The 25,858-nt window shown below is 47.5% G+C and overlaps 1 protein-coding gene across 1 annotated transcript in view; it reads left to right on the top strand.

Moving 5' to 3' along the window:
- The window catches only part of LOC111872601 (calcium uniporter protein, mitochondrial), a 69,063-nt gene that overhangs the window by 6,480 nt on the left and 36,725 nt on the right, over positions 1 to 25,858 (top strand). Inside the window, exon 2 of the mRNA XM_023866669.2 lies at positions 21,798 to 21,936. Coding sequence (XP_023722437.1) covers positions 21,798 to 21,936 — 139 coding nt within the window. The remainder of the gene's footprint in view (positions 1 to 21,797; positions 21,937 to 25,858) is intronic.

Below are 25,858 nucleotides of genomic sequence, written 5' to 3'. Positions count from 1 at the left end.
GAGACCGCGTCAGGTTCGTTCGCGGATGTTATCCTGGGCCTGCGCTGTGCTCACTAGCCTGGGTGTTCAGGGAATCACATACGTCCTAAGCTGTAAGAACCGTTGTACGAGAGAGAAGAGGTGAGAGCAGAGAGAGGAAGGGGCGGGGAGAGAGAGCATTGTCGCAAGAAGCAGTGGCTCGAGGTATGGGCCCCAGAGTTATTACGATTTTGTGACTAATGCCAAGTTGCTTAATTTGGAAAGGCAATTTGCTGAAAGGGAGGTTAACTCTTGCGATTTTTAATCTGGTGGAACTTAGTCTGAAAGTGTATAAAATTTCAGTTCCTACCACACACGAAACACATGGAGTACCACAGTTACAAATATCAACTGGTTTAGTTAATGCTGTTTAGGGAAATAACTGCAGTTTATTGTGAGCGAAACACACAAATACACGGTGTGAACAGAATGAAGCCTTTATAATGTTTGACGTGTGTGGTTTTATAGCATTTTGATTTCGTATGTGACCAATGTTAGCGGCGCCACAGGTGGCCTCTACGTTTGGAACGTTGTTTTCAATTTTGTACTAGCGATGAATCGGCGGCAGACACGCAACGCCGCGCGCGGTAGGCAACTTGCGACTACGAGTTAGGCCTAGTTCTTTACGTTACCGGTAGGGGCACTTACTGTCACTACTCACAGTGTCATGTGAACAGAAATGTTTGTACTAAAAATGATCTGTGTATTTGTATAGGCACTTGGCACGCGAATGGTATTTTCTTTTTTTAATTTTGGCCCTCCACCTGAAAGACGTCTACACTTCTTCCTGTCTGAGCTATCGGCACAACTGCTCGTTATAGGCGCCCGCAGGCCTTGCGTGCTTGTTCACGGACTAGCAGAAGTCGGTCTTCCCCCGACGTCCTTTCCTTCTCAGTATTGCAGTATGCAGTGAAGGAATAACATGCTCGTGCAATGAAGAGCTGGAAATGAGGATTCTAATCTCACACAAAAACGCCGCGTTCACACATCGCTTTAACAGCCATGGCTACCCTACAAGTTGGCAAGAGCGCGGGGTAAATTTCATATCTTTGGGTGTTCTTTGTTAGGTCCGCAGTAGGCTTACATATTTGTACAATACCAACTTAGAGTCGTCGGACAGTAAAATATGGTCATGAGTCCCGTGGTACTCAGAACCAAGAATGACTGTGCTGTCGAGGACCAACAGAAATTTACCCGACCCGACCTGATATGAACATAGAGTTACGGATCGTTTATGTGAACCGTTCAGTCGATTTTGAGACGAAATTCTTCCCCAACCTTGTCCTGTGCTCACATAATGTGTCATATAGTGTGAACATGTGTAGAATTGGCCAGATATGTAGCCTGACCTGCAGTGCCGTCGGTTTCTAGGGCCCAGTGAAGATGCTGTCACACCTGTGGGTACGGAGCAATCTGCCTTATCTCTCCGCCCCGCCCCCGCAACTTCAGTTGTTTATAATTGGAGCTTAAAAGCTATCATCAGTGGTTCCCCTTGCCCAAATCTGTAATCTTAATACTTTAAGCCACAGTGTCTGTACCACGTGGTGTAACATACAAACTCTTGTATTCTGCCCACACATTGTGTGTATGTGTTCCATATGGTTCTCACAATAAACAGCGACTGTTGCCCCAAACAGCATTAACCGGTTGATGTCTGTAGCGGAGACGTGATGTTTCCTGTGACGTAAAGATTACGCCATGAAGACGTATGGGAGGAGTTGATGTATAGATCACGTATTTTTGACCTGCACGGGCATCTTCACGTCCCGGCCGCTTTACCCGTGAGTGGGCTCGAGAACCGGTCTGGATGACGCGGAAAGGGCAAAGGTCTTGCCGCCCAGCCCGTAGCCAGCCGCTCTACCGACTCCTCCTGTGAGGTTCACACTGAATGTTCATGTGCTATTTAGGTGCAAGTTCGGGATTCATCAGAGGGATAAATAAGTGTGTGTTAGTAACTTCATGTGAGTTTGCTAGGCGGGTTGGGATTGCAACTTGTACTGTATGTGTGAATTACAGTAGAACCCTCACAGTTAAACCGGATCGAAATAAGAAAAAGAAAAATTATATTCGCAGTTGAGTACATACGAGTACTTTAAGAGACACGTGGCATTTAGTAAGGCAGATGAATCACACGTCTGTGAAGACGGAACATTGATACGTTCCGAAACAAGTAGAACTTCCGAGTCCTCTGTCGATGAATAAATCTGTTGTATTGTTACGGTTTGTAGTGAAGACTCTCTGCAGTGATGTTTCCTTATTTATTTTCATCAGCACTACTCATATCATTATATCTTCCGTTTATTTATGCTATGTAACTTCATTTTTGTCTTTAGGGTCACCTTTTGCTTCACTAATCCGGATGACTTCCCACCTCCAGTCACTCCGGATTAGCGAGGGTTTGTGGCATAGCAAGCGGCGCACGGACGTTCATTGTAGTGCGTGTGGTTATGGCTGTTTAACGAGCGCAAGTGATTACTGCAGGGGAAACCGATAAGCGAGCGGATGGACCTCGCTGTTCGATACTGCAAGAAGAGCTAGTTTACTGCAACAGTGTTCTAGGGCCCACTCCATTAGTGAACTGTGGAAAGCATTTAGCAGTCCTGTACTGAGTTTCGCTTCTGTTGGTTCGGTCAGTTAAGTTCCGGTTTATGGCGAAAACTGCATAAAACTTCGGGGCTGTAAATTGATATAAGTCTCTGTGTGTGGGTGTTTGTACACATACGCACGCACGCACGCGGTGAGTGAAAGCTAACGAGCTAACCCCATGAAGCTGAGCCCTTCTTGAGAAGCCGACAGTCGCTCAGCTGTTCAAGAACCGGAAGATTCATTACCACGTTCACAAGAACCTGCCATTGGTCCCTGTACTGAGCCAGATCAATCCAGTCCATACCACCCCACCCTCATAAATACAAAACGCAGAGTACCGCTGTAAAAGTCAGTCATGTTGTAACTGACGGTCAGTCAGTCTGTCTGCTGGGGCTCATGACCAGTACCCCTGTACTGTTGGATCCAGGCTGACTGTGCGGGGAGGGCTATGAACCCCCGTACGAACCAGGTAGGAGAGCTTGTAAGAGCGGAGTTTTATTTGGAGACAGTGGAACTGTCCGTTCGTTGGCCTTCATCCAGTTCCGACGTGGAAAATGCGTGCAGCTGTTCCTCCACTTCCCCCCACACTGGCGCTTTGGCACAGGAACTACCTGACAGAGGACTGAAGGCCTCTTATATCGTGGAGCGACCCAGTTCGGCTACTCCGTGCCAAGTGATCGACAAACCCGATCCGACACCGTCCAGTCTGGTACGTAGGTACCTGTCAGTTTACCAGGACACCGAGCGAGTTGACCCATGAGTCCGGTTCGAGTTTCGGCCGAGACTGCGACTATCCTGACTGAGGTTTTCCGTGCTGCTCCTCAGTCGCTCCAGACAAATGCCAAGGTAGTGCCATAAGTCTGGCTACGACCACATCCTTTCCCCTTCATTAATCATTGGCCTACCATTTCACGTTGCGTAACCGGAATTGCTAAGAGCGCCGTTAAATGAACCCACAAATAGCAGTAAATGTACTGAGTTCAGTGCTTATTCACCAGCCAAAAGGCAACTTATGAAGTGAGCACGAGCGTGCAGTCACGCCAACCACACGCATGCGTACTGGGTAATTGAGAAGTATCGGTTAAAATATGATTAAGAGAACTAGTTCTGTTTGCAAATACGTGGACGCCCTTGCAAGCAACATTAGCAACTGAAGCGTATCCAGCAGAAGGAAAGTCTCTGCTACGCCGAGCAAGGAGGCGAGGACCAGAAGTTTCCAAAAGAAGACCTCGGTCATCTCATTGCCTGAAAGCATGAGCATGGGTGGGTGCATATTATTTGCTAGGCTCTCACGTCAGGAAAGGTCTACAAATTCCTGAACCCTGTACCGCATAAGATTTGCTAATGGTCTGTGAACTGAGTATCGATTTCACGCTGTGCACTTACTGCAGGGAAACTGCACAGCGACCCAGAAGTCCATTCATATTTGAGAGGCTCTCTTCTCTGCTCATGGATTTGCATTTTGTTGCATTTGAAGTCCTCACAGCGGTGACTATTCTGGGATGTGACGCCGTGTAGTCCGGTAGACATTTATGGACGTTTCGGAAGACCGTGGAGCCTCCATCTTCAGGGATGAAGTGTAACTAGAATCAAGTAGCGGAACTCAGTATTTACACTTACGTGTACATTATACTGTCTGTCTATTTTTATGAGTTCCTGGAAGTTTGTCCTTCTGAGTGTTTGATATCAGGAAATACTCGACGGGTCTGTAACGTGGATATCCATTGCTAGGCAACAGCTTGGTAAACGCCTTCCCGCTTAAACGCGTGGCAACAGTGAGAGACATCCAGTGCCAGGCAACGCGCCAAGAATGAAAGGTGTTTTCATGGGGTCCGTGCAGAGTCGTAACATAACTTTGAGTTTGACTTTAAGAGAATGAGCCTTAGAGAACTAGGCCGAGTTCTGGAGGATCGGTAGTCCCAGGAGATTTGAACAACAAATGGCAAGAAGATTTCATGGAGTGTGACTAATATACATAGTTCCTATGTTAAAATCCGTTGCCAGAAAACGGATAGTGAAAACATTGCAAAGGCATAGCCATTGTTGAAATATGTTACGTAGCAACGACTAGTGAAAGTAGATATGGAAGATTTTGTGTGCTACACTTACCGTAATCTTTAGAATGTTATAATTATTTGTAGTTACGACTTGTGAGTGTTCAGTGAATCCAGTCATCAGATTCAGAACTCATTTAACCCCTTACCCGTCACAACAGTTTCCGGAATAACTTCTGTTTTCGTTTGTATTGTACGAGCCCTGCAGTGCGTAAATATGTGCAGTACTCGAGTGCAAAGCCCGAAGCTGAGAACTGAGGGAAGAAGTTGGGTCCGGATGTTGACTGCAGAAGTCATTGTGCGACCGGCTATTTCGACGTAGGGTTCTTTGGTTTACCCCTGTCATAAGGGAAATATTGAGATGGTTCCTGAGTTCCGGTTTGTTGCTGGGTGCTTCTCATGTAGCGCTCCCTCCTTGAATTCAAAATAGTTAAGCTCCTCCTGCTCTGAAACCCACCTTATCTCTGCCAGTTATGCAGCTCGCCATTCAGAAAATCACAATCCCACTGCCCCTGTCTGCAGCCACTGCTTCTGACCATCATACCGCCTTCACTTTCCCACTGCCCTTGTGACAATGACAGAAGCCTGGGAACTTTCTAACAAAGTTATGCCCCCCCCCCATAATGAAATGCCTGTCTGACTTTCACTTTCGCTATGTACCTCTCATGCTTGGTATGTGACGAGGCGTAGGGCACGGACTCTGCAGCTGAAGAGTAGGTGGAGGTGAATGTTGCGGGGCACCGCTCGCTCGTCCAGTCTGGTTGGAACGTGCAGTGGATTTCTGTATGCAGATGGGTCATTGCAAATTTCGTATTGATGGTCCTAACTAACTCCATGGAACCAAGTTCTTGAGAAGCCGCCAGTCGCTCAGCTACTCAAGAACTTACCACTATTTTATGGAAACCTAAGGTTCATTACCCCGTGTTCACAAGAGCCCTTCACTGGTTCCTATCCTGAGCCGGATTAATACAGTTCATACCACCTCTTCCTGTTTCTCTAAGTCCCGTTATAATGTAAACCTTCCGCCTACGGCTAGGTCTCGCTAGTGGTCTCTTTCCTTCTGGCTGCCCCACCAAAACTTTAATTGCCCTTCTCTTAGCTTTCATGTGTGCTACATGCCCCATCATACTCTCCCTCCTTGACTTGATTACTCTAATTATACTTAGAGAAGAGTACAAGTTATGAAGCTCCTTATTATGCAGTTTTCTCCAACCTCCTGTCACTTCATCCCTCTTCGATGGAAATATTCTCCTCAGCACCCTGTTCTCAAACATCCTCAGTCTGTATTCCTCCCTTAATGTCACATNTGGTCCCCAAGCTCGCTAGAAGCCGGTATAGCCGAAGCTACTCACAGCGTCGTTTCATGATATACATATGAATAAATAATATAGCAGAAAGTGCAAAGGCCTTGATGTTCATCTGTCGCAGATGCAAAGCACCAGAAATGGCAAATTAGTTTCGAAAATTTGTATAGACTTGTGTTTGGGTTATCACAGCGGTGGCATGCAATGCACGTAGACGTGTTTTGACGTTTCGGAGGGCAAGCAATAAACCAGTTTTCCCTTCGGTGTTGATGATGGAGGCTGCACGTTGCTCCGAAACGTCGGTGGACTTGCATACTGCTTTGATGTAGACCTACATGGGCACATAAATGATTCTGGTACTGTAATATATTCGCCGTATGACCAGACCACAGTTTGGACACTTCTTGTTTCGTAAAGGCAAGGAAGTAAGTTCTTGATCAAAATGCGACCCTGGGTGCTACTGTTTGATGTTCTTCCAAGGGAGCAGGAAGAAAATTTGTTAGAAACTACGTTTCAACTGAAGAAAGTCGTCTTCTGGGTTTAGGCACCGTGTATTCTTCGTTTTGGCCGACGTTTCGGAGGAACGTAGCGCCTCCATCTTCAGAGCAGTTGAATGGCTTGGAATGCGGAGAGCAGTCGGCCAAAACGAAGAATACACGGTGCCTAAACCCAGAAGACGACTTTGTTCATTGTCATCGCCGTGAAAACCTCAAAACTTACATACGTTTCAACTGTTTAAAAATGTTCGTGCGGGGCACACAGTAGCATAGTTGGTTTGAGGCACTGTGCTACAAGCTGGAAGGTCACGGGTTTGATTCCTGATGATGTCGTTGGATTTTTAAATTGCCCTAATCCTTCCAGCCGCACTATGACCCTGGGGTCGACTTAGCCTCTACCAGAGGTGAGTACCAGGAATCTTCCCGGGGATAAAGTGCGGCCGGTGCGTAAGGCTGACAACCTCACCGCCATCTGTGATCTGATTGTCTAGAGAAAATGTGGGAGCCTCGACGACTCAACCCTGTGAGCCTCCACGAACTGGTACAGGAATAGCTTTACTTTTTTTTGCCTCAGTCGGGGAGTGAAAACAATGAACAGGTTACATACAACATAAGATATGCCTGAGGATGAGCGCGTGAGACAAAGGTGAGTAATACAGCCTTCGACACGTTGCGGAAGTTGCGTTAGTGAGACAATGCCGAAATGTACTGATAAGATACAGTTTTACTTTGCGTTGGGAGACATCTTGCTGGAAGCGCGTCCGCAATTTCCGCTACATGAAGGAAGGGCGTAACTGTGTCACTACACCGTTTGCTTTGTTCCACCCTCGCCGAGGTCTTAGACCGCGGGTTCGGATCTGGCTTGGGACAAGGTTGTCGTTTGTGTCCTGTGGTGGGAGAGACCACTCAGTGGTTGAGCGCTTACACTTGATTTAGGGGCAATTGGCACATTGCTTCGTGTGGGGGGGGGGTTCGCATTACTTCGACGGATGCGCAGAGGAGAGTGGCGCCGTCAGCCTGGCGTCCAATTTCCTTAGCTATCTGCCCCCCGGACAGCCTCCCCGTCTCTCCGTCACGCACCGCGCTCCTTGCAGTTTGAAGCGATCAGGATCACTTGCTTTGGGCCAGCCCCTGCCCGGATGCAGGTGTCTCGCGACGCTGGCCGATATCAAGGGATAACTCCACGGAACAGAGAACACTTGCAGAAGCGGAAAGTCGCTCGTCTGGCGAAGAAATGGAGCCGGGAGGTTCTTGGGCCAGGTGAATCCACTCCATGCAGTCAAATTATTTCCATGAAATGCATTTTCAGTATTTTTATGCAGGTTGTGGATTGTTATGTGGAGTGGCTTCCCATAAGATTTCCCGACAGATTTTGTAGGTATTTATCATTTCGGCATGCGTGCTACATGCCCGCTCATCCTGATTTGTTGACTGATCTGGTGAAGAGTACAAATTATGAAACATATTTGCAGTTTTCTCCTGTCATTTCCCCCTCTTACAACTCATGTGGGATTTATGGTGGACAAAGTGGCACTGGGGCAGGTTTTCTCCTAATCATTTTGAGAATCCTTCGTCAAACCATGGCTTATTCTTTTTCAGTTCATAATAACCTACACTTTCTCTGGCAGCAATTTTTACATTTTCTCTAATAGTTTCCCAAGCTTTATAAACATCCACCTCAGTTTCCAAGTTTTCCAAAGCCGCGAACCTGTTTGAGATTTCAACACAATACTGCTCTTTACCCACTACCTCATTTAATTTCTTGAGATTGAACGTCTCCATATGAACTCTGTGCGTTGTTCGTTTGCTCACTGCCAGTCTTTCCCTAACCTTTTCCACCACCAGGTAGTGGTCAGTATCACAATCTGCTGCCCTGAATGATCGGACATCAAGTGTACTTGAGTGCCATCTCCTGCCTATCAAAATATGGTCTGTTTGATTGTGTATCTTCCCATCAGGAGATGTCCAAGTAAATTTATGGATGTTGCGATGTGGGAACATGGTACTTGTGACAGATTTTTTGATGTGGCAAAGGTTATTACTCTAACTCCAGTATCATTACTAATTTCATGCAAACTCTCATTTCCAATTGTTGGTTTGAAGATGTCTTCCCTCCCTACTTTGGCATTGAAATCTCCTAACAAAATTTTCATAGGGTACTTCGGGAATTTATCAAATACATGTTCTTGTTCTTCATAGAATCTATCCTTTATGTCATCAATTCTATCTTATGTTGGGGCGTGAATACTCGTAACGATGATATCGCACCAGCGATCTTTTAGTGTTATATATGATATCCTATCACTAACGAACTCTACCCTCTTAACTGCTGATACGATTCTCTTATGTACAAAAAACCTGTACCTAATTCATGATTTTCATTCCCATTTCCATAGAAAAATGTATATTCGCCTGCTGATTCAGTGCCACCTCCGTCCCACCTGACCTCCTGTACTCCCGCTAAATCTAACTTATATTTTAAGATTTCTTCTGCCTCTGCCCTGAGCCAACCTGCCCTATACAAACTTCGAACATTCCAAGTACGAAATCTCATATCCATTTTCTTTAGCTTAGGTCGTTTATCCAAGGAATCCGTCCAGGTCCGAGGCCTCTTGAGAATTTTCGTAACAAGCTCATTCTTTACGGCGAGGAGTTGTTAGCCCCATGCCCAACCCCAAAGTTGGAGGCCCACCCCTCCTCGACTGTCCGCTACTGCTTATTCAATATGTTCGCAGCTTCCCTCCATACCTGGAGGCCGTCTCCTCCATCCGCAACCTGAGGGGACCCACCTGGGAAAGTTACACAGTGAAATTGGATTGATTATCAATTCTCAAAGCATCAGCAATCGGTGGTTTAATTCCTTGCCTTTGTTATTATCCCGAGAACTGTTGAGTATAAGAATGATAGGCTGAACATGCAGAAGCGCAATGCTAGGAACTGGTGGCAGTGGGAGGTGACAGGTTACGGACGGCTCCCAGCTGCATGGATACTGCTCAGTGCTGACATTTGCCTCTTCTTAACGCTCCAAGTCTTCTTAAACGTCTGAATTAATAGCAGTCTCAGAGAATCGCAGGAAACCACGAATATGCGGCGTGCAGGTGACGTTTTCGGTTCGTATCCCTGCCGAGGCACCGAATAGCCTGTGCTTTTCGTTTCTTCGGATGAATAAGTTGTAGCATCAGTGAGGAATTTCGTTAACTTTTTGCGTGTACGAGAACGCGGGAAATTTGGTTCTTGTTACAGGGACAGTGGACGGCTCCCATCGGTCCAGCTGTTAAACAACATTAGGAACCCATTTGAGGTTTTCACGGCCGTGAATATGAAGCTTAGTTCAATAGGTACCAACGTTTCAGAGGAACATATTGCCTGCATGTTCAGGGTAGAAGATTATATTTTGAAACTTGGGGCGGTATGCGCTTTCGAAAGGTTTTATGGCCGTGTGCCAGTGACGCCCCTCACAAAACCACAAATATAACGAGAAATATACAAAGGAAATCCTGCTGCATTCTTGCTTGACATATTCTTCGACCTTGAACATGGAGGCGACATGGTCCTCCGAAACTTCTGTTGACTTTCAATGGACTGCACAGGGTTGTATCCTAGAAGCCAGGACCGTACACACAACCTCAGACCCATCTTTCGGGTTCTTACTGCGTGGTCTGTTAGCGCGAAGCACACATATGTATATGCACAAGTAGGGCTGTGTAATGTGGTCGGTGTATTGTTAAGGAGGATTGGATGGGTCGGGAATATAGAGCGCATGTGAGCGAATAAAAGATCGTTCAGGGTTTTGATGGGCAAACATGGAGGAGAGAGCCACTATGAAAACCAAGGCGTAGATGGGAGAATGATATTAAAGTTGATATATTGTAGCATGTAGAAAGCAACAACGAAACAATTTCCGCTGCTAGGCAACAGATTCGTAATAAGCAACAATTGAACTACAACAGAGGAGCGGCGTTCTCTGCGCAGTCCTCGGCGAGATGTTATAAGCAGGAGGATTGGAGCAGTGAGTCATCTGTGAGCGCAGAAGCTGAAGAGTGTCAATTGTTGAGATCCGTTACAAGGAAATGACTGAGAGGACTTAGCGCGTACTGAATGGATTTGTAAAGCGTGGATATTAGCGATAGCGTTATAAGGTACATGTACTAACGGGTGTTCAGTAAATGCAGTCACCAATCCAAACCCCGTCTGTAGTCACGCTCATGCACCTGACAGCATTACAGAAATTGGATGGAATGTAGTGGACTGGATAGGGCTGGCTTAGGACAGGAACCAGTGGCGGCGGTTAAGTGAACTGTGAGCAACCATCAGCTTCCCCGGAATTGAGGCCTTTGTAATTCTTCTGTCTCTCCCATGCTGTACGACGCGGGCTCCGTGAGGCCCAGTGGCGAGACACGGAGATACAGCGTGTAGATGGATTACGGACGGATCGGCGGACATCCCGTTCCACGCAAGTGGCAGTAGAGCGCTCCGCCGTGCTACCTACGTGTACCACCTACTTTAACATTAAAAATATCTGCAGGGTTTCTTAAACAGCATTCGCCGGTTCTTCGTCGTAACGGAAGCGCATTGTGTTTTCTGTGAAGTAGGAAACAAATTTGCGAATACTAATTAGATGAGTGTTAATTTAGTGCCGTTGCGAGTGCTGTGCGTGCAGTAGCCTGCCCAGGTGCGTGCACTGGATTGCGCGTGTCGATACGCGAGATGTGTATAGGGAGAGACCCTTGCCCGCTGAAACGTCAGGAGGTGGATATTTTTATGAGAAGAGGAGAGACTGGGTTTGCTGCGTGTGATCACAGTTTTTATATTAACGCTGGAACAGCTGCGTTAAAGTGAAATTTTCATGTTGATACATATTTGGAGGGGCGCATGTGGAATTTTGGTAGCAGCCCGAATCGTGACAAGAATTGTCTGCAGTGCAGCTGCACTTGTCAGCGTGCTGCCATGGGCCGTGAGTAGCCAATCAGAAGATGCGAATGGTGTCATTGTGGTCTGTCATCACATCACGTACGAGTATGTTGGTAGGCGAGAACTGCAATTTGTGCCGTCTTTAAGCCGGTTTATTTATTTATAAGTTTGAGTCGTACCTCACAGGAAACACATCACCGGTTAATGCTGTTTCGAGACACAGTCTCTGTTTATTGTGGGAATGATATAAAGACACTGGTAAAGTTGTCTCTGTGCTTAAGTAATCAAGCACTACGCGATAAAGACGTATGGGGGAGTGGATGTATGGATCCACTATATTATGTGGGCAGAATGCACAGTAGGATTTGAGGTCCTCATAAGCCGTGCCTTCTGGGATATAACTACTGGCTTTAGAAGTCTTCAGAATGTAGAGTTTTACGAAAATAAGCTGTGTGACAGCGCTGAAGAATTGCAGACCGAACTCGACCATTGTCTGTGGAGCGTGGTACTCTGTATTATTCACTGTGAAATGCCTGAGAACAGTGCAGGGCTGCAGACTGTTGGCGCCGCCGACATATCGACCATTGTGGTTGGGCTGTCAACTGTTTTACATGCTGTTAAACTAACACTGAATGCTTGGTTAATACCGTTTGTTAGTTTGTAGGATTTGAGGTTCTCACAGCGGTGGTTATGAAGAGTACTGTCTTTTGGAATATAACGTCGTGTAGTCCGTTGAAAGTCTACCGACGTTTCGTAGGAACATCGCTGCTTTCACGCTGGTATCCTTCTCGGCTTATTCGAGCCTGAAATTGGAGGCGTTGCGACGGGCTGATCCCCGGTCCAAGGAGTGCTATCGACTGTATAGGATCAAGAAACTGAGAAAGCGTCTAAGGTTCAACAGAGGGCTGTAGAGCCACAGAGAGGCTGACTACCAACAGACAACAGGGCGCTATCACCCAGAAAATAGCCCTCCGTCTGTTAATTCATTCCGCAGGATGGCTGCTTGATTATGTCTCGAGTTTGCATCGTGGTGCTGTCTGGGTACTCCATGTTCTGACTGCCGTAAGTATGCCTCATATATGTGAAAGAGATAGCGTTAGGTCCGAAAGTTCCGAAAGGATGTGCGACCTTTTTTGAATCTTGACTGGCTCCGTAGTGCTGAGCCCTTCTTGAGAAGCCGCTCTGTTGTGCAGCCCAGCAATTTTATGGAACCCGAGGGTTCTTTACCGTGTTCACAAGAGCCTTCCACAGGTTCCTCTCTTGAGCCAGATCGATACAGTCCACGTACCACCCCGTCCCATCTCTCTTAAGATCCATTTTAATAAAATCTCATGACCATTTTCTTTAGGTTAGGCCGTTTATCCAGATAATCCGTCCAGGTTCGAGGCCCTTTGCGATATTTCGTAACAAGCTTATTTTTTACGGTGAGAAGTCTTTAGCCCCACGCCCAGTCCCCAAGCTGGAGGACCACAACTTGTCGGTTGTTTGCGTTTGCTTATTCGATATATGCGCAGCTACCCAGCATATCTGGAGACCGTCACCTCCACCCGCAACCTGAGGACGCGCCATGCCGTGGTGACACGAGACCCACCTAACTTGACCTCTTTTTGAATCGCAGTTTTTAATGCGTCTGTTCGAAGACGAGCTCACTGGATTGTACACGCTGGCGAAACGGTTTGTCTTGCAGCAGACTGTACAGAGTCGCCAGAGTATAAACTTCCACTATAAACCGGTCCTGATCACCTCGCGATCCTGGGTTCGTGCCCATATCCAGACAGCGCTTCTTTGTCGCGCCTCCATTCCGCGGGTTCATTGAAAGGAAAGTGGGAACTCTGACTGACTGGGTGACTGTCAGCTTCTTAAAGAAGAGCCCTGCTCCGGTATAAGCTCACTCACTGTTTTTCCATAATCAGATGGGAAATCTCCAGCCGTATGGAGTCACAAGGGCCCAGCAGTTCAAATCATATATTTAAACCGATTATACTTAGATCCATTTTAATAATATACTGCCAGACTTCGTTTTCCAAGATGTAATTTTCGTTGACGTTTATTAACGAAAACGCTCCATGTGTATCATCTTCCCCAGCTTGCTATACGGCCATCCTTACCAATATCCGCCATTTCACCACCCTAACTGAACTCGACGTTCTGTAATTTTCTCAGTTTTGCCCTTTGTCTGATATGAAAATAGTTTCTGCAGTTTGGTTTTCACATCGCGTGCATTTTCGGTAGTGAATATAGCGCTGTTGGTCCTGTCATGGCAGGGGGAAGGGAGAGCGGGAGGGAGAGAAGACAATAAGTACTAGGGGAAATCGGAAGGTAATGGGAGAAGTTAGGCACCTCATTTTTTTTTTTGGGGGGGGGAGAATATCATATTATTTGTAGGTTCTCAGACTTCGCCCGCTCGCCCTTCTGATAAGGGCAGTGGGAAAGTGAAGACATTATGAAGGTCAGAAGCAGCGGCTGCAGACAGGGGCCGCGGGCTTGTGGTTTTCTGAATGGCGAACTTCATAATCAGGAAAAATTATTTGAGGGCCGTCACATCGAGGGGGTTTAATTTTGGTAAATTTAAGTCTGTGAGGGGGGTTCTGCATGCGAAATATGCAGCGAAAATTCGGAACCACCCTCAGCACTTCCTTTATGACAGGGGAAACCAAGATAACCTGTGTCGAGATGGCAGGACCTTTCGGATGCACACTGACTTCTAGCCGGCAGTCGGTAACTAAAAATTCAAGAGATTTCACGAGGTTTCCCTAACAGTGATGTCTGAAGGGTGTCTGAATAACGTTTAAACATTTAGTTCCCATCATACGAGTACAGAAAACACATCACATGCGTATTGGAAAGACAAGACCAACCGGTTAATGCTGTTTGGGGAAACAGTCGCTGTTTATTGTGAGAACCATATGGAACACACAAATACACTGTGTGGGCAGAATGCAGAGTTTCTGTACGTTAAAGCAGGGGGTACATACGAGGGGAGAGTCAGTAAATAGGTCACAAATGGAAGTAAAACAGGTATAATGGACGTAATAGGTTTTCTGTTTGTATCACTAGATAACAGCAGAACCGAACTTCATGACAATCAAGGTAGGAGACGCGTATGCCCATGTTCGAAGGCTGGTTTCAATAGTCAAAATGGCGACCATGCCTGAGGAGTTTACTAATAAAGAGCAGCGTTCTGTTATGCTGTGTTTTTTTGTAGGCATAAGGACTCAATGAAAAGGATATTCATACCGTTTTTTGTATGCGGTGGGAAATGTTTGTCGCGTAAAACAGTTCACAACTGGCTCGAGAAATTCTCTTAAGGACGTTGGAAAGTCGCAGATGATGCCCTAGCAGGCGCGGAAATGTCTGAGACAACAGTCAAGAGACTTCTGTGCTGCGGGTTTCGACGCACTGGTAAAGCGACGGGAGAAATGTTTCAATGTTGGTGGAGGATTTGTTGAGAAGTAAATGTTTTTCCCGTGTTCGAATATCGAATGTTTTGCGTTTTATATCCATTTGTGACCCATTTACTGACTCTCCCTCGTATATTTACTCCTGTCTTAGTGGCTTAGGCCTGACTTCAGCGCTTCTGTTCTGGCAGCCGATTAATAATCTTGATAAAAGCCTGTCATGTGACCCAGTAATATTGTTTGTTCGCCGGGGCGGACAGAGTTTCTCTTTGTTACGGGAAGTAAACAGAACCTATACACGAGAAATGTCCATTAAGTCGCAGAATCGATAACCTATAAGCAATACCGTAATTCCTGTAGCAAGGCATCTGTCTCTAGGCGTGGAGTTTCTGAATATTACCTTAGGTGGGTGGTCCTTTTTTGTATCGTCCCATAAGACCCGATACGTCTGAAGAATAGCTTACTGCAGTCGCGGATGTGACGCCGTGTAGTCTGGTAGAAGTGGAGATGTACTGCCTCCACTGTAAGAGGCGGAAGAGTAAGCCAACACTTAAGCGTCAAGTACAGTGGCTCTGCTTGCTCTTCGACCTGAAGATAGAGAAAGTATGTTCCCTCGAAAGTATCTAACTACACGGCGTCATTTCCCAGACGGTAGTGCTCCTCACAGTTCCTCCAGCCGCCTGCATAGAAACTCCTTGCCCAAGACCACTCGCTTGGTTTGAACTCTCTCTCCTCTGGACCTTATCCTGAGCCAGATGAATCCGGCCCACAGTCTCACAAGCTGTTTGCATAATATCAACATACAGTACTTAGTTAGTTATTAGAGAGGGTGGGTTTCCCCATGCACTTAGACCTGTAGTGGTCCATTGTGCTTCCCTCTATGATTTCTACCAGCCTCTATATCCTACCGGTATTGGTACTTACCATCAGTCCCGCCCAGCCAGCGAGACCGGCTCTACTGGCTGAGAAGTATCTATAATGCTTCCCCCATCTACCGGAGGTATTAGTGACTGCTGTTGGGCGGCTAACGTCCGCAATTTTGCTCAGTGACCTCCTTTGGAGGTATGAGGTTCTTTTACATGCCGTAAAGCTACGACACGGGACCCACGGCTTAAAGTCCCTCCCGGAGGACTTGTTCCCTGAATTTTTCCGCCCTTAAAAATTCGACGACCTCCGCCGGGTATTTGAACCCGCGTACTACGAGTCATGAGGTGGGAACGTCACCTCTAGACTACGGAGGCCGCTATCAACATACAGTAAAGCCTCGCTAATCCGGATCGAAATATGGCAAATGAAAAATTCTGTTCACAGTTGAGTACGTACTTTAAAAGATACATGAGACTTAGGAGCAAGAGGACTTTCAGACTGTTGAGGGCAGCTGGAGGGACTGAAACCACGCAAGAAAATGTCCAAGATTGGTTTCAACTGGATGAAGGAGACACTGGATTTCAGCTGCTGACAGAGGAAGAAATTGCTACACTGATATTTTTATTTATTTTCATCAGCTTTACCCATATCATTAAATTTTCCATTTATTTGTTTTCTAAGTTTTTATTGTCTTTTAGTGCTGTCTTTTGCGTCATTAATCCGGATCAGCGAGCGTTTACTGTATTTCCCGTGCAATGACGAGGTGGCCTCGTTAGGATTTAGGGTCTGAGCGGACGCGCGGTGGAACAATGTTGGGGCCTAAATATGCCGAGTTTCTTCTCTCCAGGTGCCAACATATCGATCTGTCAGGTTGGGGAGTGATGTACAGTCTCGTTCGGAATCCGTACATACGTAATTTTTACAGAGTTGTCGAGGTATATGGGGCGAGTTAATTTCGGAAGATAACCCGGACTTTTAACGGAGAGTTATGCGATCAGTTCTCTGTTCAAGATTTCCGGGTTTGTGTTTCCCGTGAGCCTGAAAGTAGACCACGGCCGCTTCCTGTACGAGTATATGACAGTAGTCATAGCTTCAGGAGCCCAAACTAGCATAGGTAACCCTCTGAAGCCCAGTGGTAACTATATATACTACCTGTTGTAACATTATGAAATTCATATGATTTTCACAGCAGCAGCGATTATCTCCCAAAACAGCCGGCCAGGCAGCCCTCGTTATAAGCGAGGTCGCAAAATGCGATTTCATTTTAATGCAGTCAACTAATTTAGACCGATTTCAAGCAATGCGAAGGAGTGGATTGGGAATGCGAGCAGAGGAGGGACAGTTATGTTCGATTTATGCGATTTCACCCTCTGCGACTCACAAGTCGAGGAATGCCTCTCACTGGTTCAAGGGTTGAGCCCCGTCTCACAAGCACTGGGTAACTGGTAGATTCTGTTTGTTACCAAATCCCACGCCTTCCTCTATGCTGTATGAGCACGTACACAATATATATTGAAGGCCTGTGCGAGTAGCTAATGGCAGGGTCGTTTAATTGGGAAAAATTTTGAAGTACGCATCCATGGCCTAATCTGGCATACTGTTTCGGAATTTGTCTGGAGAGACTGAGGAATATCACGAAAAATCCATATAGACGGTTTCCCGTCCGAGGTTTGAACCGAATATAGGTCAGAAGACAAGCCGAACCGAACTTCGCTCCTAGTGGGTGGCTTTCCCGCTTCGTGTTCTGGAGGTCCAGGGTTCAGATCTCAACACGGTTATCGGCTGTCTTGGTTGAGATTTGTCATGGTTTTTCTCAGTCACTGAATGCGTGTGTCGATATAGTGTCTCAAATTAAGCCACGTCATTTCCTACTCCAATATTTCTATTTCATTATTAATTAATGCATATTGTATTGTCGGGAAATATAGGGACCGCATTCTATCCTGCTAGTTCGAACTCGAGACCTTCTGCTCGAACGTCCAGTGTTTCTGCTTCGCGGAACAGAATTGTCTTTGTCTCAGCCCCGCCCAGTTTGGTGCGGCAAGTGCTCGCCAAGACGGCAGCTGAGTGACAGAGTCGTATTGGCAGGGCAGAGGGACAACGCCTACCGAGTTGAGTGTAAACTGCACGCGTTACAGTTCTGCCAGATAAGTTGCCGCACAGTCTGGGAAACAATCGCTGTTTATTGTGAGAATCATGCGGAACATATAAATACACTGTATAGCAGAATGCAGAGACTTTATGTATAAGAATTCAGTCCGTACCTCACACGAATCACATTACGTCTTCGGTACAGAGCCCAACCGGTTAATGCTGTTTGGGGAAACAGTCGCTGTTTATTGTGAGAATCATGCGGAACACATAAATACACTGTGTGGACAGAATGCAGAGACTTCATATATAAGAATTCAGTCCGTACCTCACAGGCAACACATTACGTCTCCGCTACAGAGACCAACCGGTTAATGCTGTTTAGGGAAACAGTCGCTGTTTATTGTGAGAACCATACGGAACATATAAATACACTGTGTGGGCAGAATGCAGAGATTTCTAATGTTACCAAACGCTTTGTTACAGACACGCAGTTTTTCCGTGAGGTAGAGACTCTTTTTTTATGTATTCAGAAGAAATTTGTGCCTTGAAAGCAAAATGATACAAGTGAGTAATTTTACTCGCATTATCTGGCTGGTAGAGAACCCACTGGAAGTTGTTCGTGGTGGAGGGCAGTATCGATGCCTCATGGCAGCTGTACTGACAGTTGCAGCTAGACTGCAGATAATTCTCGCTGTCTCACTCGTACTTAAAAAATGTTAAAGCAGATAGGACCAATCCGTCGTTGCATCCTTTTAATAGTTCCCAAGGCCAATTTCCATAAAACAAAGGAGGAACTGCATTTTGGAGCATTAGCATTACGTAACGAGCATATAGTCACGCGAGGGTGCGCCTTGTGTAATGCAATACCCTCTGAAATTTGCCCTGAAGCACTAGTCCCAGCCTCTCTCGGTCCGTTAGGCGTGGTCACGTAGAGTCTGGAGGAAAAGAAAGTGCTTTTCGTTATAAATTGTATGGAGACGACTGAGAGTGGATCTTAACGTCTGCCGTACGTGAGCTGGGCGGTGTGATGGAAGCTGTTCGGGGTACGGTGTCGGCATTTGTCTGGAGGGACTGAGGAAGAAGCCGGCAGCCCGGCCAGATTCTAACGAAGCAGCCCCCGAATACGAGTCCGGGCAGTTGTTCCCTTCGCCCTGACGGATTTCTCGAGCTGTGTGATGTTAAGCAGGGGGCGCTGTCTGAAGGTGTAAAGTTGCCCCTGTGCTTAATTACATGAGTGGAGGTTAGCTCCACCATTCTTAACCTCAGCAGTACATGGGGGTGAATGGTTAGCTTCGCGCCCCGACCGTTTAACCCCGGGGAAAAAGAAGACCCCCGATATATTGACTGGGAGGCTGGGTGGGCCCCACAGGCGGTCTGGACGCTGTGATGTAGACAAAAATCCCCTGCCCCCGCAGCCGCGAACCTTAAACCGATTCCTCGGTCATCCAGCCCCTAATCTAGTCGCTGTGCCGACTGAGTTAACCTGGCTCCGTGTGACTCATTTAGCAGAGGAAATAAGATTAGAAATGGACTGGACACGAACTGTTAATGTAGAGCGCGGAATATTCTGCCGTAACTTTAGTCGACCTGCACTCTGCCCACACAGTGTATTTGTGTGTTCCGCATGGTTCTCACAGCAAACAGCAAACGTTGATAAATATCTGTCAGACTGCACGTCGATATATTCCAGAAGGTACCGCCGTGACAATACAAGGCATGAGAGTCCAGACTGGAAATGGCGCACACACACACACACACACACACACACACACACACACACACACACACTGTTGTGTTCAGGGCGCTCGAACAGCAGTCGTGCAGTCTGGTACATAGGTACCAACGGTTCGGAGTAATATATTGCTCTCTTGCTGCCCTCTCCTGCTTCGGAGAGAAATCGACGTTTCCGAGACTCATCGCCTTTGTCTTCAGGGTCGAAATCAATCCCACCTCAACTCAGGTTGACGCCTACGTGTGCTGGTTTCTCGCTTGGTTTATTCCTCTACCGCGATGTGTTCTTGTGAAACGTCGAGCTCTTTCCGAACTAGCCACATGCACTTCTGCTCTGAAGCAGCAGGTTGTTTACCTGACTGTACGGCATCACATGCCATAAGGCAGGGTGCGAGTACTTATGTGAAAGACCAAAATAAAGATGGAATGACCGAAGGGAAGCGCAGAGAGCCATGACGGAAGGCCGTAATTACGTTAAATACAACCACATCTTGTTCTCCCTTGCTGCCCGACTGAACTTCTGGCCCAGGTTTCTCTGCAGTGTGGCGGATATGCGCTTGCGCAGCGGCCTGTCCACGGGAGTACGCCTGAAGCGAGAGCACTGATGGAGAGGTCACTGTCGAAGCAGGGGTGTACAGTGCTTCAGCGGGTCTCCCTACGTCACAGGCGACCGCGTTCTAGTCAGTAAATTCCACGCAGTGGGATCGGGAAGTAACCGGTTGGGACAAAAGCTGTAGAGAGAAGCGGAACTCCCAAAGCCAGCGGAAGCGGAGCAGTTTCCTGACTTGCCGACAGATGTGGTTGTGTTCGCCATTCGCGTGCGGTCAGCAGATCAGTTGATCTGTATCGCGTGTTTACACACCTGCGCATGCAAATGTAAACGTGTATGTAGCAGCTGTAAGGTCGCGACTTGTCTACAGCCAATCCTTGTCTACGCAGAGGAAATTTGATTGTTTAATTACGGTATATAGGGTGTAGAGGTTATTTACAGAAAGTTGTGGATCCGATCACGGTGGACGTGATTGCTTCGATTGCTCTCGAACACGGGTCGCGGGTTCGATTCCGACCCGAGGCATAGATATGTCAGGTTTTCTCCCCGTTAGTGCTTTCCTGCAAAGGGAGGTGAAGCGATCACCCGTCTAGGGCGTCGTGCCACTTGTCTAAACACGATTAAAGGGGTGCAGATGCTAATTCTGATCCATAAAGGCAGAACAATAAAGGTAAGGTAAAGTTGTCCTTGGCCGGTCACGGTAGCCGAGCGGTCTAAGGCGTGCACTGTCTTCGCTCGCTCGGAAGCCGGGATCGTGGGTTCGAATCCCACTCAGTGCATGGATGTTTGTGTGCGTTTTTCTGTGTTTGTGTACAGGTAGAGGCCTTGCGACGAGCTGATCACCCGCCAAAGGAGTCCTACCCTACGTCTAAGATCTAGAAAAACCGACGTGAACGGAGAAGTTCATGGAGGTAGGCCTAGGCCCACTGGGGCTGTAGTGCCAAGGGGGGGGGAAGTTGTCCCTATGCTTAACTAATTAAGCACTACGCCATGAAGGTGTATGGGGAGTGGATGTATAGATCCACATTTTCTTGACCTCAGTACTAGTTGGAGGTGAGTGGACAGCTTCACGCCCCGGCCGCTTTACCCCCGAGAAAAGAGCCCGCGGTACATATTGTATAGGACAGGCATGTCCAACTTCAAACAGGTTGCGATCGACTTCTTAGTGTCAAAACTGCCAGTGTTCTACCACCCCCTCCTATCGCCGTACCTCGCTTTAAGCAAAAATATTTGGGTGGACCCGAGAGCCGGTCTGGACGACATGGAGAAGCGAAAATTCTTGCCCCACCGGGAGTCGAACTCCGGCTGAACCAATAACAATAATTAGTATTAATGTTGTTATTAAGGACAACAAAATGAATATCCGGGAAGGAAACGGTGACGTCATTCTCATGGTCTGGGAAGACTGAAAGGAGACGTGAGAACCCTTGGTTAGGATTGAACCCGGGCCCTCTGAACATTTGTGGGAGGGGGTGAACTGTATTCACTCTACGTATGGAGGGACAAAGGTAGACAGCATGTGGTGGGTTGGAATGACAGGTAGCACGCACGCATAGGGCAGGTGGAAGTGTGGAATTTGAATTGGAGAACCTGAAGAGAAGGCGGTTGCGCCGGAGAGAGGATCATAAGGATGTGCGGGGGTGGGCTCTGCTTCATGGAGCCAGTTTCGGTAACGGCAGGAGATCCTGAGTGCCTGGGTTCGTGCCAGCTCACGTGTGTCCGGAGTATGACCCCATAGTACTTTGCATTTGGCCACGATCGCTTGCAATGAAGCTGTTGTGTTGCAGGGCAGCTGGTCGCGGCGGCTCCACTACCCCAGTCGCAGACTGTGTTCCACCCGGCAACGGCCGGACAGCCCGCCCCCGGCACGGCCGGGCCCTCTGTCGCCGGCCCCCACAGACGAGGACATCGTGGGCATCGCGGGTGGTGAGTAGCAGGAGACAGTTCCTCCTAAACACTTCGTTTATGTGGCCTGCTGTCCTCGAACGAAGAGATGGCGACGCAATTAACAAGGTCCTTCCGGACGACTCCTACTGTTGCCGTTGCCCGACCAGTTTCACACACCACTTGTCTCGCCTTCTCTTCGTAGCAGGATATAACATACCTCTCTTCTGGTACTCATTTTTCCATCGTAAGCCGCGTTGTCTGTGTCTGCAACATTTCCGAAACCCTGCGACGGGAAGGTAAATGTGCCAGCTTGAAAGCCGGGCCATGCTCGCATGCGTAGTGCTGCACTAGTTTCGACGGCCTGCGAATGTGCTACCGCAGGGACTCGATGTGTTGCTGACAGCCAGCGGAGCGCTGCTGTATGTTGGCAGTCAGCTCCACGCGGAACAGTTCGCGCGTGCTGTCCACTGCAGCCACTGGTTTTCGAAAAGTATTGCGCTTTTGTTGTTGAATTTCACCCGTCTTTTCCGTCACTACTAACTAATCTTGTAGCAGCTTGTAGATGCTCTCGTTCTTAGGAAAGAGACTACGTAATAATAAAGTTTACAACTACTATTACTGGGGGCACGCGGTAGCGTACTTGGTTGAGGCACTGTGCTACAAGCCAGAAGGTCGCGGGATCGAATCCCGATGAGATGGACTTCTTCAATTTACCTAATCTTACCTAATCCTTCCTGCCGCACTATAGCCCTGGGGCCGACTCAGCCTCTAATAAGTACCAGGAATATTCTTGGGGGTAAAGGGCGGCCGGCGAGTAAGGCTGACAACCTCAACGTCTCACAACCCTATGGGCCTCCACGGCCTGCTACAGGGATAGCTTCACTTTTTTTGTACTTTTTACTACTACTGGTACTTCTACTAATACGTATTAGGGTCCGGGTTAGCTCAGTCGGTATAGCGACTGGCTACGGGATGAACGACCAAGGGGTCGGAGTTCGAGTCCTGGTAGGGACAAGAATTTTATCTTTTCCACGTCGTCCAGACCGGCTCTGGGGCCCACCTAGCCTCTTATCCAGTGGGTGCGGGGGGACAAGTTTACTTTTATTATTTCGTATTCCTTTCCTAGGAGCTCTGAAAGATCAGTGCAGTAGGTCTACTCTGCTGTTGCGAGGCTCCGTTGAAATTCAACGAAAATAGTAATTTCTTCCTTCTCTTCGTCCTTCGTCCTCTTTCTCGAACTTTGCTATCCGTTCCGTGCCTTTATCTCGTTCACTCCTTTTTTCCCATTTTCTTTGTAAGTGTGTGAAAACCAGTGCTGCGTAAGAACTGCATACCAGTGTGATACGTGCTGTCAGCTGCAGTGTGCAGGCTACCCATTAACTTCCTCTCATTTGCCTTTACGTTTCCATTACAGCAGAATGAAAACTGTGTCCCGCACTGGGCGGCCTCTGTAATACTCAGCACGAAAACATCACCTGCTGCCCCGTCCGACAGGAATATGTTCGCGTCGTTACCGGAGCTTTATCGCTCTTGTACAGTGCGTTCCATTCCCCGTGAGGTCATGAGGTCATAGCATTTTTCAGTTTACTTAATCCTTCTAGCAGTACTATGGCCATGGGGTCGACTCAGCCTCTAACAGAAATTAAGACCCGGAATCTTCCTGGGGGTAAAGGGCGGCCGGCACGTAAGGCTGACAACCACACCGCCATCTGTGAACCAACTGTGTAGAAAATATGGGAGCCTCGACGGCCTGTTGCAGGGATACAGAATGACCGAACTTAACATAACCCTATTTCGGTACAGAACTCCGGGACCCCACACTGAATCACGCTGTAGTTTTGAAGCGTTGGAATTCTTCTGAATAATGCATAAAGCTGGAGCTCCTAGCGCAGAGAGAAGGAAGCTGGGATATCTTGTCTCTGCAGCAACGGGCTACAGCCTGGACGGCCAGCGAATCGAGGGTTCGTTTCTCGGCAGGGGCAAGAGAGCTTTCTCATCCCCACAGCGACCAGATCGGCTATGGAGGCCACCCTCCATATTATCCAGTGGATACCGGTGGCTCTGTCCATAGGGGTGAAGCGGTCGGAACGTGAACCTGACCACTGAAATCCATCTAGCACCTAGATTAAGAATGCGTGGAGCCTATACCTCTACTCCCACATGCGTGTTTTCTTGGGACAAGTTTGTTTACCTTTACCTTATAGGAAACATCGTCTTCGGTACAGAGCCCAACCGGTTAATGCTGTTTGGGGAAACAGTCGCTGTTTATTGTGAGAACCATACGGAACGCACGAAGTATTTAAGTGAATCTGGCTTGCGTCAAGTGCCAACGGGCCGAATAGTTTGCGTCATGACACGTCAGGGCCTCCTCTTAAATGGCTCGCGGTTTACAGCCCTCGTCGAAACATTTTATGTTAGTTTGCAGTTTACTCAGAAAGAGTTTGGTACATTAAAAAAGAGTGGCACGTGTATCATGAACTGCGTGTGTGCAGTTTCCTTTGTACACGTAGGTCCATGAAATACAGGAAGCTGTTGTTCAGGGTTGCAGGCATGTGCAGGAGCGACAGGAGGGCGAGACCTTTGCATGATGGCAAGTACGTGTTACAGGTTACTAGAAGTGGATGGCCGGAGTTCCTTATAATGTTTCAAAGCCAAGTCCCAGGCGGTAAGCAGTACATCAAACTCTGTGGCATGTAGGTCGAGAAACAGGCGACCGGTCGCTCTTGTACCAAATTTAAACAAGCGAGCAAATACTCGGAATCATATATTTAGACTCCTGACCAACTGGTTGGTGCGCCACGGTGCCGATGGCCTGTGCCAGATTAACCCATTGAAGCACAGTGGTAAACTTATATACCACCTGCCTTAAACTCTGCATTCTGCCCACACATTGTGTGTATGTGTTCCAAATGATTCTCACAATAAACAGCGACTGTTACCCCAAACAGCATTAACCGGTTGGTCTCTGTAGCGGAGACGTAATGTGTTTCCTGTGAGGTACGGACTGAATTCATACATATAAAGTCTGTGCATTCTGCCCACACAGTGCATTTGTATGTTCCGTATGGTTCTCACAATAAACAGTGACTGTTTCCCTAAACAGCATTAACCGGTTGGGCTCTGTCATGGAGCTGCAGTGTGTTCTCTTTTAGGTACGGATTGGATTTTTATATAACCTGGAGAGGAAGTTGAGTAGTCGCCAGATACCAAGAACGATTGTGCTGGACTGAGCTTCAAAGGGATCTTGTAAACTTAGTATGGCGCATGTGGAGATACTGTACCGCAGTCAGCATGTTAGAACACGTGGGAAGATGCGTGAGGATGGGTACTGACGATGATGAAACTCTCTGGAATTCTCGGGAGCCGAGTACTATACCTCGGTCGGTGTAGCCGCTAGGCTGCTCTGGAGCGCACACAGCCCCTTCTGTAATGGAAGCTCTTCCTTCAGAAGTAAAGCAGCCGGAGCTTGAAATTCATCAGCCACTACCACTTCCCATGTGTAGGTGTATAAAACTATTTTCCTGTGTGCTATCCAGCGAGGTTGCTCCTGTCCGGTCCGAACTGGAAGCTTCAAGGGCTAATCGTATCAGAAGCATTTATGCGGCTTGTGAACCATAGTCCCTAGGAGCACCATACTGGGGACATCTCTAGGTCGTCCAACCTGCAGTGACTTCCGTAGTCGTTCCCTGGTAACGGCTTTTGACAGTGGAGATTCTTCAGCTTTCACGCTCACGCCATTGCCGACTGGCCACCGTTCAGTTGTTTTCAGGTATCTGCTGCCTAGCAGCTGACGTTTCGTTGCCTGTTTCCGTTCGCTACTTAGCAACGGGTCTTTACATGCTACAATATATTAGAATTTAAATTACTAATTTACTGCCATTGACACAACAGATTAAACTTAATCTTACGCTGTGTGTATCTACCATTGTACGTATTATGTCCGTAACGAAGTTTCCAGCCA

The sequence above is a fragment of the Cryptotermes secundus genome, unplaced genomic scaffold (genome assembly GCF_002891405.2).
Source record: "Cryptotermes secundus unplaced genomic scaffold, Csec_1.0 scaffold1928, whole genome shotgun sequence".
Classification (NCBI taxonomy): Eukaryota; Metazoa; Arthropoda; class Insecta; order Blattodea; family Kalotermitidae; genus Cryptotermes; species Cryptotermes secundus.
The sequence above is the reverse complement of the archived record's forward strand: the minus strand, read 5'-3'. Positions and strand labels throughout refer to the sequence as shown.